General features: G+C 36.6%; 1 protein-coding gene across 2 annotated transcripts; it reads right to left on the bottom strand.

The window, feature by feature from the left end:
- Positions 1-4: 4 nt before the first annotated feature.
- atg4b (autophagy related 4B, cysteine peptidase) lies at positions 5-8,636 on the bottom strand. 2 transcript variants are annotated; one of them, XM_016544809.1, is made up of 13 exons: positions 8,560-8,636; positions 7,354-7,455; positions 7,202-7,273; positions 6,989-7,087; positions 6,813-6,914; positions 6,634-6,706; positions 6,369-6,448; positions 3,371-3,570; positions 3,128-3,206; positions 1,481-1,626; positions 946-1,002; positions 760-850; positions 5-661 (listed from the first exon to the last, which is right to left on the bottom strand). In XM_016544809.1, exons 1-13 carry the CDS (start codon positions 8,567-8,569, stop codon positions 588-590), a joined length of 1,185 nt encoding a protein of 394 aa, XP_016400295.1. In that variant the 5' UTR covers positions 8,570-8,636; the 3' UTR covers positions 5-587. The 2 variants fall into 2 exon arrangements, with proteins under 2 accessions (XP_016400295.1, XP_016400294.1); XM_016544808.1 differs by lacking the exon at positions 8,560-8,636 and adding an exon at positions 8,404-8,549.
- Positions 8,637-11,594: the final 2,958 nt, after the last annotated feature.

Genomic DNA, 11,594 nt, shown 5'->3' with positions numbered 1-11,594 from the left:
TATTGTTTTAATTTTTTAATGATTTGATTAAATAAATATTCATAAAATAAACTTGTGTACAGAGATTTGAAACATCAAGACAAAATCATTCTTGTATAATTACACAAGCCCATCCTACCCAATCTGCAAATGCCCAACCTTCCTTGGTTGTAATTTACAATTTCGTACAGGTCCACAATTTCACCGACTTTCATTGGTTGAGAGTAAATGCTAAATCAAATCTGATTAGCAGGTCTCCAGACCAAAACCATAAAATGTGTTATGGCAAAGCTGTGTTTTAAGTTAAGGGGGTAAAAAGGCACCATATCACTTAAAAATTAATCTATAGTGTTAAGACTCAATATGGATACACATAAATGCGACTAAATACATACATACTGATGATCCTGAGTGCCTGTGACCATGACACCTGACCTCAGCTCACTCAGGGTGACACAGAGCAGTCAGCATAGCTGTTAAAGAAGAAAGCTGTGTGTTTGATGCAGGTGACTATGCCACAGTGGCTTTGGACGTCAATGGTATTCTTCTCGTTCCTCTGAAGAGGCTCTACCACAGAACTTTGAAAGTCTGGCAAATGCAAACGTTCTTCACAAGGACAGGATTTCAAATTCTTCATCCTCAGAATCAAAGAAGCGTTCGAGCCGGTCTGACTCCGAAAAGTCTGTTAAGGAAAAATGAAATATAATGTGTATTTATAAATGTAAGTCTCTGCAAACTCGTACAATTCAGAATTTATGAACAAACAGTATAAGAGATTACCTGGAGTGAGATTAAGTACATCTGCGGTAATTAGATGAGATGGCTGACTGTCTACCAATTCAAACATAGGAAGACCTCTACAGTTTGCAACCTGCACAAGGTAAACGCAAAAACAAAGAGTGATCCAAAGGTACAAACACGAACTGAGGCTACTAAAAATGAAAAATTAATTTATGGCTTAAGTACCTTACGAATCTGTGCACACCAGTCATCAAAATCATCCTCTGTTTGACAGAAGAAGCCCTGATGGACAACATTTGGCATAGATGATACTGTTACTCAAACTAAATTACTTTTGCGGTTTTTAACAATAACTATTGAACAATTCAATCACACATTTTACACATTTGATCAGGAAACTAGGCGATTGATGATTTAGTACTCAAGAAACATATCTTATTATCATAGCTGTCCTGCTTAATATTTTTGTGGATACATTTTGGATTGGACCGGATTCTTTGATAAATAGAACAATTGTTTAAGAGAACAATTTATGTGAATAATTTTTTTTACAACATAAATAAATAAACTCACGTTTGATCAAACGAATGGAATTATGTGTATAATACATCAACATCTTTTAAGACCATTCGAACCAAAAAATAATTTTTTGTCACAATGTTAAATGTTATGTGGGATTAAAAGGGTTCATTCACTACTGGGTGAATGTAAATGATACTGAAATGAATAATTTGTGTCTTATACATAAAGCTCTACTTACAGCAGCAATGGAGGGGTCAAGCTCACAGATGTGCATTCGGCAGGGAGGGTGCTGGCAGTGGTAGGAGTCGTCTGGGAACTGACTGTCTTCATTTGGGTCCACAGCTGGCTGAGTGGTATGAGGGTCTAGATAAATGAGCTCATGACCTGTAGGTTACATCAATAAGAAAAGATAAAGCAGTTTGAAACACAGTCTGCCATACAGCATTTCATATTTATATAATCTGTACTAAACCACAGATAAACCTTCTAGCTACCACAGTGTAACAGCAGTGGTTCAGATAAACAAAGATGTGTTTGTATTACTTTAATAATAGGGTAATTCCGTGTCAACTCAACCAGTGGTCCTCGGCTCAAATTTTTGATTTTGTCAATGTTTTTTCTGAGGAAAGATAAACATTTATAGTGATGAAAGCCAAAAAATTAAATGTCATGGATGAATATTTACTGAGTAATCCACTATTTTGTAGACGGTGGTCAAAATGGCAATTTTCACCGGAGATTCGGAGCCAAATTTCAGGATGGTAAAAATGACTTTAGAAAGATTGCAGCATCATTATATTATTTTTACACAGAGATCAGTATGTCTATTAGTAAAATCTGTTGACTTTAGCAATCTTTGTTGCATTATACAGTGCTGCTTGAAAGTTAGTGCACCCTTTACAATTTTCTATATTTCTGCATACATATGACCCAAAACATGATCAGATTTCCACACAAGTCCTGAAATTAGAAAAAGAGAACCCAAATCAAACAAATGAGACAAAAATATTTTCTTTGTTATTTATTGATTGAGAAAAATGATCCAATGTTACATATCTGTGCATTGCAAAAGTATGTGAATCTTTGCTTTCAGTATCTGGTACCAAATTAACAGCTAATCCTAGAGATTCACATACACTGGATCATACATGTCTGAGTGCCATAAATATTCTTTTTCCAAAGTGTGCATGTCTGTAACTCAAGAAGTATTAACAATATCTTAATGTTTTAAATTCGTTTTCTTAAACTTTTCATTTGTAATCTTCATTTTTAAGGCCCTATATTGTTTGATTCCAGAGATATGGGAAGCCCAATGTGACTCAATGTCCAATTTGTTGAATTTGACTCATTTTCAATGGTTGAAAACCAAATGTCACTTTGCATTCAGCTGATCCTTTTTGTATTGAAAGAACATCGGCTGAAGAACAAATAAATGTAGAAATGTAGCTTGTCTTTCTCTATCAAGACAACTGCATAGAACACACTTGTCTTAGTGCTAAAAGTTTTCTCCCCAATATTCAAAAATTTAAGCTGGAGAAATGACCCAATAATAGTATATGAAAAAAAAAATTCAGTGCACAAAACACATTGTGATGGACAAACAATGGTTCCATGAATGTAGTCTGAGATGCACAGTCTTTCATCATGCAATATTTTTATTTGTGGTTTTAAGAATAAGGGCATGTCACACTACCTGTAAATGTTGGCATCTATGTAATTCAACTAGCTTCTACCATGTAACTAGACAAATTTGCAACAAAATAGCATAGACATTGATTGGGCACGCATTATTTTGTTATGCCAATAACAAAGATATGCAAAGAGTTTACTTACTTTGCTATTGGAACTGACTTTTTATAGGTTTAGCTTGAAAAACTCTGCTTACCTACAAAGCCAATGAAGTAGTGAGCGCTGTTCGGCTTCCCACCTATTACTCCTAAAGACTGAGGCATCATGAAGCATTGCTGTGGATAAGACATAAGAATAAAGTCCAACAGTCAGCAAACTTGAATAGGTGATCATTAAAGCAATAATGGATGAAGAATTAGTATCTTACTCAGACTTACTGTCTGATCTTAACAGTTGAGTGTTTTATCTATTCATACGACAGATAATGTTAAAAATTTACCTTGAGTGGTTCAAAATAGGCTTCGTTTATGTCACTGAGGCCCAGTCTTAGAGGAATCAGCAGAACAAGGGGTTTCCACAGAGCCGTCTCCTCTTCTGCCAGAGCGCAAGCCCCTTCTAGAGCACCATTCATTTCCCGAGGCTCTTCAGAAGCCGCACATGCACCCCTGTCAAAGTCCAGCCACGGCATACACAACCTCTCTACAGACAGCCAAGAAAAAAAAAAAAACAACATTAAGTCATTTACTCTAACAACCTTGAAAGAAAAAAACAACAACTATTCAGCCTGTAAAATTTTTTCACAATTTACGGTCTCAAAATGTATAATATCTTACGACACTTTTGCCCAGTGCATGTTTACATGTGCAACTATAATTGAGCTACCGCAGGTTTTGCATAGTTGAGCTAAAGTTAACATCTCTCTGTGCAAGTACCAATGACACAATGTGTAATCGAATATTTGAAAGATTAAATACACTTAGTACGTCACCTTTGTCTTTTGAAACAAGCACAGCACACAATGTCAAGCTGAGCTACTATTACATCATCTACGTCTGACTATATAAAAACCGAACTGGCATGATTTCAGTTGGATTAAAAATTAAGAAATTATTGTTTTGTTCCTATTGAAAAAAAAACACTTTAAGTAGATGCCATTGATAATGATATCCATGGGCCTATGGTCTTTGAGCTGTTGTATAAAAAGGATTTTTGGAAGGGGTTACAAATAAAGCTTATATATAAAAATGTCATTAGAAGATGCTACAAAGACGTAAAAGACTTTGTGCTATCATTAAACTGAAATTTTCTACCTCAAACTCGACTATGCAATTTGATGTGCTTTTAAGCCGCAGGCACTGGAAATCTCCTTAACATTGATGAATGCTGCATAACACCTGGAGATTTTGGATGAAAACCTACTCCCTTTTGCCAGAAACTATAAACTGAGGACATTTTAGTAGGACAACAACCCAACGCACACTTCCAGAGTAACACTGAAGTGGCTTAAAATGAAGAAATTGATGCCCTTGAGTGGCTTAGTCAGAGTCTTAACCTCAATCTCATTGTACAACTCTGAAAGGAGGAACTGCTTCACTTTTAGTGGTTTTGCAAGGAGGAATGTGCTAATCATGTTCCATCACATTGTGCAAAATTAAAAAACGACCTAAGGCTGAGAGCTGTAATATCTCTGAATGTGATTCAACCAAGTACTAAAGAAAGGGGATAAATACTTTCTGATTAATTAACATTTTAAAATGAACTTTTTCACTTCTGCAATAAACAAAAGGAATGCTGCTACTTTGAGGAATGCTGAATTTACTTCCATTTTAAGGACAATTTAGACAAAACATTTAGCAAAATATTTTCTTTTATGTTCCACGATACAAAGAAAGTCATACAGGTTTGGAACAACATGAGGGTGAGTAAATAATGACAGAATTCATTTTTTGAGTGAACTATACTTTTAAATATACTGGCTAATTTCATCATGCTTTTGGCTACTATTAAGAGTAATATATAGTCAGCTCAAATCCATTCCTAGAATTCCACACATTCTAGAGCCCGACCGATATGGGTTTTTTGGGGGCCAATGCCGATACCGATATTAGGGAGTAAAAAAAGACCGGTACCGATATATCGGCCGATATTCTTTATGTGTAGGCTATATTATAGTACAGTATAAAAAAGTTCACTTCCCATTCGTGTGTCCAAACTTTTGACTGGTACTGTATATAGAATACAGTATATAGTCAACATAAACAGAATATATATACATAGACACATTATTTGCAATGATAACTCAAATGTGGTGATCAAACACTTATAATGATGTGACAAACATAGGCCTATGTAGTGGAGGCAGGGTATTTAACAAACTTTATTATTCAAAATGAGTCTGACATCAGTGCACTTAACAGTAAACTTCACTTCACGTATATGTACTGACCTGTTTTTTTATTTATTCATCAAAAATAAGACAAATTCCATGAAATTCCGCGTTATACAGTAAATTCCATTTTTATGACTGGATTCCTCGATTCGGTCCATGTTTTCTGCATTGCGGAAATCATAGGGCCCTACTAATGTAGCAAACGAATATGATAAGCTCATTGTGAGAGTAAAAGATGGGGACATTGTAGTTTATTTACTTAGCATTGGTCTCTCCAACTAGGTGACAACGTAGCATACTAACTTTGATACTAACTTTTCAATCTGCTACGTTACTGACTGTACTGACAAACTATGCTGAAACCGTGTCTGCGCCGCAACAGGACGCGACAAAGCAACCGTTGAAAATAATTTTGAACGTCGTGTCAGCACGTCATAAATAGAACGAGACATCAGTTTACTGCATCCAGTGTAGACAACATCACTGATTATAATGGGTTCTATTCTACATCGGACGCGAGTGGCACGGAGCGACAAAATACAATAGAATTCTATTTGTATTCTGTCGTGCCGCGCGATGTGATGTGACCGATGTGATAAGCATGAGTTCTGGGCCGCGGCACGGCCGGTATGAACACCAGCAGTGACTGAATGGCCGCGATCAGCTCCAGTGGCCGTAACACAGGCTTTAATGCGCCACAGACACGTGCCGTGGTCCGCAGATCAGCTCTAGTCTCTAACGTCACTGAATCTGCTGTTAAAAATGAGCCATCCATTCATCATATCATCATGCAAAACTAAGAATTAGAATCATTGTAATGTGATGATCAAATATAGGTGCGGGTGGGTGACACCTAAATAATTACACCATTCAGAAGCATTTAATCTGCGTTATATGTTCTGTAAAAAAAATAAATGTTCATATCGGCTGCATATCCACCGATACCGATATATCGGCGACAGGCTCATATCGGCCGATAATATCGGCTAAACGATATATCGCTCGGGCTCTAACAAATTCCCCTCTAAGTTAGTGTCGAAAAAGCAAACGCAAATGTCTGCAGATTCCATCTAAGCCTACTAAAGGGGCACTATGAAAGAAAACTCACTGATTTCCTCTATGACCACAGTATTGTCCATAGCTACATGAACTGCCAGTCGGCTCCTGGAGTCAAAAACTGCCAGTTTCCTAGGTGGGCACAAAGTGTAGTTGATTTTATGCAAAGACAGTACAGCAAAAGTAGTTTATTTGAGGATTACTGAGCTTTAATAATATATTCCGGTTATATTATGTACTAATAATCACAAAAAGCAAAGGAGAATGGTGATTTTTTTAAATAATAATAAGTATTTAATTTGACTTGGCCAACTTACTTGAGTACCTGTGCCACTGTATTTGGACCATACCACTGGCCTATAGACTTGCCCTCACCAACACCCATTTGAGCTGAGGAAAACAACAAGCAATGTCAATGCAGTAACTTACCCATCAAAAGAGTAACTTTAACACTATTCCTATAATACGCAGGCAGCAGGTAGATGAGGAGTAGTACCTATTTGATGGATGGAATAATAGCTGTCCTTCTTGTCAATGAAGGCATTGAGAATGCTGATATATTCTGCTCTCTGCCGCTGACCTGGACTCCATGTCCAGTCTAATAAAAATACAACCATCTTAGACAACAGCAGACACCATAATCACCAACCTCGTAACACAGGTTTGTCTTACCTCTACCTAAGTGCCTGCAGATCAAGGCCTGCCCAAGAATCATCTGTCCACATCGAAGCATGCAGCCCCAGCCGGTGTCTGAAGTGGGCCCAGTGCCACCTGTAACATCACATCCATTAACAAACCATCTGTAAAACTAAACAGACTATCCAGATGAATAATTAAATGCAGTCCTTGGACAGTGAGAACAAGATTGAGGACTCTGACTCTCACCAATTGGCTGGAAGTTCTTTCTGTACGTGAACCACAAACGTGAGGTGACATCTGCCAGAATCTCATCCTTCTCTGGGGCACAAAGAACTTCATGAAACAAGAGACAAACACGACAGCACAAGACCTTCGATGTCTCCAATCAATTTCCTTACCCGTTAGAGCACTGAACTGCTTTCCCAAAATCCAGACAGGCTCAGAGGTCTCTGGGAAATCTTCGATCTCTCCATAGTGCAATGAGTCGTATGTGAGAGTAGCTGTTGAAAGAAAAGCCAAAGACCAACTGGAAGTTCAATACCTTACAGACCATCAGAAACATTAAAAAGAGCTTTTGATATGAGTGAAAAAAATATATTGTTTTGAACATCTTTTCAGTTTTTTTTTTTTAGTAGGCTTAGCCATCTATCTGTCATTATCTTTTTTTGTTTTTTTACTTATAATCATTCCAATATTTTTTTCCAACAATGCATTTTGAGAGAGATGCACATCTGTCCAATGCAATTAAAGACATACAACATAAAGCATTAATTTATCCAAGCTAATTTCTGTGACTTATGTATTTACTTATGTAAATATTTCAAGATTTATAAGATAATCCTTTATTATGAACAAATATGAATTAATAATTACTAAAACTCTAATTATAAATTAACCTTAACCTAGATTAATAGTAATTTATAATGTATTGTTTACACCTAATCCATTAACAAATTCAACTTTATTTTAAAGTGGTACCTGATTTTTTTACTACCAATTTTACTGCATTTATACCGCTGTGTATGTGTAACTTCACGTTGTCCCAACTTATATAAGTTTCACTCTTTTTAATACGGCTACAAAATTGTTAATTCTAATGGATGTCATGCACCAAAGGGTTAAAGACATGACACTGTGTAAAAGTTATTGACAAACAGATTATTAGAGTACGCAGAAATTGATAACAAACGACATGGACAAGCTCCCTAAAGCGTTTACAGCTGAACGGTATCATTCGTGCGATGGAACGCTCCTGATGTCCACAATGCTCAAGGTAGACAGCTGACTAGACTCTAAAACACAGCCAAATACAGCCTAACAGTTTTGACGGAAGCCAGTAGCATTTTGGTGCAATGACATCTAGAAGACAATACTGTGTCCATCCCTCATCTGACAGCAGACTGTTCTGTTTTACTGTCCAGTTGGCAGCAGTTGGGACATCTATGTACCATATTTAACGACAAATTCCCAAACTGCAGAAGCAGCCTCTCCGATAACAGGCGCGTACTTGGTTGACGATAGAAGAATTTTGCTTTTTAACAATTTCATGACATCCGGACAGATGACCAAAATGTAAAGGAATTGTTTTCCTGCGGTTTTCTTACCTGCATCCATCCCGACAGTGATTCAGCCTATCTTGTTCGTTGAGTGTTCCTCATACTGCCCTGACCAATAGGAAAGCACTTCCGCTTTGGTCAGCATGCGTCATTACTGTGATAACCAATCAGATCAATTCAATGAATTTGGTGGGTTTTTTGGCCAATAGAATTTCTCCAAAGGCGGGATATGTTGTTCTCTGGGAAGTGGATGTAAACAAGCTACAATAAATTTAGTGCTACATACATGTACTTAATGCATATTGGCATTTCTGATTAGAAATGTTTCGTGTCCAGGATCTTTCCCATCAAATGTTAGGAACGGCGTGAACAGCTTTAATGGTGTATGCTCTGTCTAAATTTGCTAACTTATCTCTGACGTTGTTCTGTTGCGTAAAAAGTATAATAGTCAACTGTTACTAACCCCTGCAATTTTAAAATCCCAGTCCGTGATCTTGTCTTTAGCTTAACTGTTTATAATATGATTTTTATTTATCATTTCATCAACCGAAATTGAACAGATTCCACCTTGTTTGTCTTTGATTATTTAACTCAATATTCTACATCATCTGACAGCAAGTGCAGCAGAAATTATGTGACAGAACGTCATCCCTCGTGTGTGTGTTAATTTATTTTTTTAAATTAAAGCTCAGAAACATTATACATTGTTATTCAAAAGCACTTGTGCAATGGAAAATATTTTTTCCCTATTCCTTCTATTGATAAAATATGGTCAGCAAGTAACAATTTTTTAAAAACGTATTTTATTGCCAAATAAGTTTAAAGAAGACATCTCTCACCTCAATGATATTTTAGTAATTCTCAATCTGAAACTCTCACACATTTATTCTGTAACTGTAATTCTAATGACTTTTGGAAGCAGGTATCGATGTTTGATACATTCTACAAAGTAATTAAAATAGACGAATATGTGATCCTCTTTTTGGACTGTAATACTGGCTCCAATATAATTAATAACACATTAAGGGTAATTCTTCTTGGGAAGTTTAGCTGAAGTAATATAAAGCTGAAGTAATGTCTATTACGCCCTCCTTTAGGTTTTTCTGTAAATATCTTAAAATATTTTATGGCTCATTGAATTGTATGTTCTTTGAAAAAAAAATTAAAAAAAATATGTATATATATATACACACACACGCACAGTATATATATAATATATATATATACACACACACACAGACAGTAACAGATAACAATGATAAACATTTATAATTAAAAAGGTGGATTAAATACATTACAATTTCAGTCTAATGAAATCATATCACGTGATAGATAATCAATCGCTTAATTTTAAATACCATCCTCACCACAACACTAGTCTGCGCTTTGTCTTGTGAGATAACTTCAGTTTAAAACAATAGGCACCTGTAGTTCCATTTAAAACCACTAGGTGTCAATGAGTTATCGCAAATTGGAAATAATCACGCAGAAAGTTGTATTATAAATAGATAGTCAGGTTGAGTTACTTAGCCATTCGGAAAATATGCTGGATCATATTCCGAAATATTTGCTCTAACATTTATCTTAATGAACACAGACTATCATACTCTTTCATGTCTGCCAGTAGCTATGGTCGTATGTAAAAAACACTCATTTGCATTACTATGCTTTGTTTATAGGCCTACTCAATAAGCCACTCATTTCTGTTGTTCTCAAAGTCCGAGTTTCTTGGCCTGGTTCAGGGTAAATGAAACCACATGTTAAGAGTGATCACCATGGTAACAATATCTCTAACTATGCTATCTGATCTAAACCGCATCCTCCCACTCACTTTCCACCAATTACACTAATGTCTTACACTAATGTTGGCTAGAATTATCAGCATGAAGGCTTTATTATTACGTTAATGGTTTTTCCAACCCGGAGTAAAGCAGAGTAAATGCATTTTTCGAAAAAAATTTTTAAAAAGTATATTTTTATTTTGCATACATTCAGTGTAGCATACACAACAATGTGTAGTTTACAACATAATTATTTTTTATAAACTGAACTATACAAGAGAACAAAATAATGAAACAAAATTATAAAACGTCAAGTTTTAAGTTATTATACTGATGGCTCCATGATATCTTACAGTTGTTCAAGGTGGCACCAACAACGCCAAATATAAGATTTGGGTAAAATACTACACAGGGGGGGGGGAAATACAAAGAGAGAGACAACACTATGAAAAACTAATTGACAGGTTCCGACATGAAATATGGCATGAACTGAAATGTCATACGTTCAAATGTTCATATATCTATTTTTCATTATTAGTCAACCAAAATCGACTTTGTTTTCACTCTCCCACAGTCATTTGCATACAGTAGTTTGGAGTTTTTCCTTGGGAAATACAAGAATATAATCCTGATATTGATCTCCATTTCACACAGATCTGTTTTCCCATGAACTCCTGGTCATTTTTCATACTGCATTGTGGATATCTGCATTTTGAGATCATCAAAACCACTTGAGACAGGGAAAAATGTAATAATAATCAGAGAAACTTTCTGATTAGACAACGTTGGTCTAGGCAGCACTGGTCCAAGTACATGAACATTGTATTTCACACGCAAATACAAAGGTCACAATAGGTGCGTTCGACGTCATGCGGCGCCGCGCAAACCGATCGGCGGCTGACTTGAAGCAGTGCATGCTGGTTAGAAATTTAGTCCGACTTGAACCGGCGCCACGTCACTGTCACGTGTGGCATCAAAGTACCGCGATAGCGTTTCGAGAGCAGCCGGCTGACTCAGCTGGCGCAGCATTAGGCTTGTTTGAGATGCGCCTCGCCTTTCTGTTGCTCATGAAAACGTTTCTGAAACGTCTGTGTATTTGACAAATATTGAGTATGCAAACACCGCGTGAGCGTCACTAACGGGAGTAGAATGTGTCCGGCTTGACGGCTCCGTTTTCAACTCCACCCTCGACTGCAAGCGGCTACTCTCGTTGACTGCTGTCTGTAGCCGTGCTTCAAGTCGAACGCACCTAATAGCTTCCTCTCAGCTGTGTCCCATCGGCCATGGTATTTTGCATATCAA

The sequence above is a fragment of the Sinocyclocheilus rhinocerous genome, unplaced genomic scaffold (genome assembly GCF_001515625.1).
Source record: "Sinocyclocheilus rhinocerous isolate Xijiao unplaced genomic scaffold, SAMN03320098_v1.1 scaffold2867, whole genome shotgun sequence".
NCBI classification, from domain to species: domain Eukaryota; kingdom Metazoa; phylum Chordata; class Actinopteri; order Cypriniformes; family Cyprinidae; genus Sinocyclocheilus; species Sinocyclocheilus rhinocerous.
Note: the sequence above shows the minus strand (reverse complement) of the source record. Positions and strands in the feature narration are given on the sequence as shown.

Coding starts and splice junctions, on each gene's coding strand:
- atg4b (XM_016544808.1), bottom strand. CDS start 8,503: ATGAAATTGTTAAAAAGCAAAATTCTTCTATCGTCAACCAAGTACGCG. Junction 6,707..6,812: donor TTATTCCATCCATCAAATAG/GTACTACTCCTC, acceptor TGTTTTCCTCAG/CTCAAATGGGTGTTGGTGAG. Junction 662..759: donor TGTACTTAATCTCACTCCAG/GTAATCTCTTAT, acceptor TTTCCTTAACAG/ACTTTTCGGAGTCAGACCGG.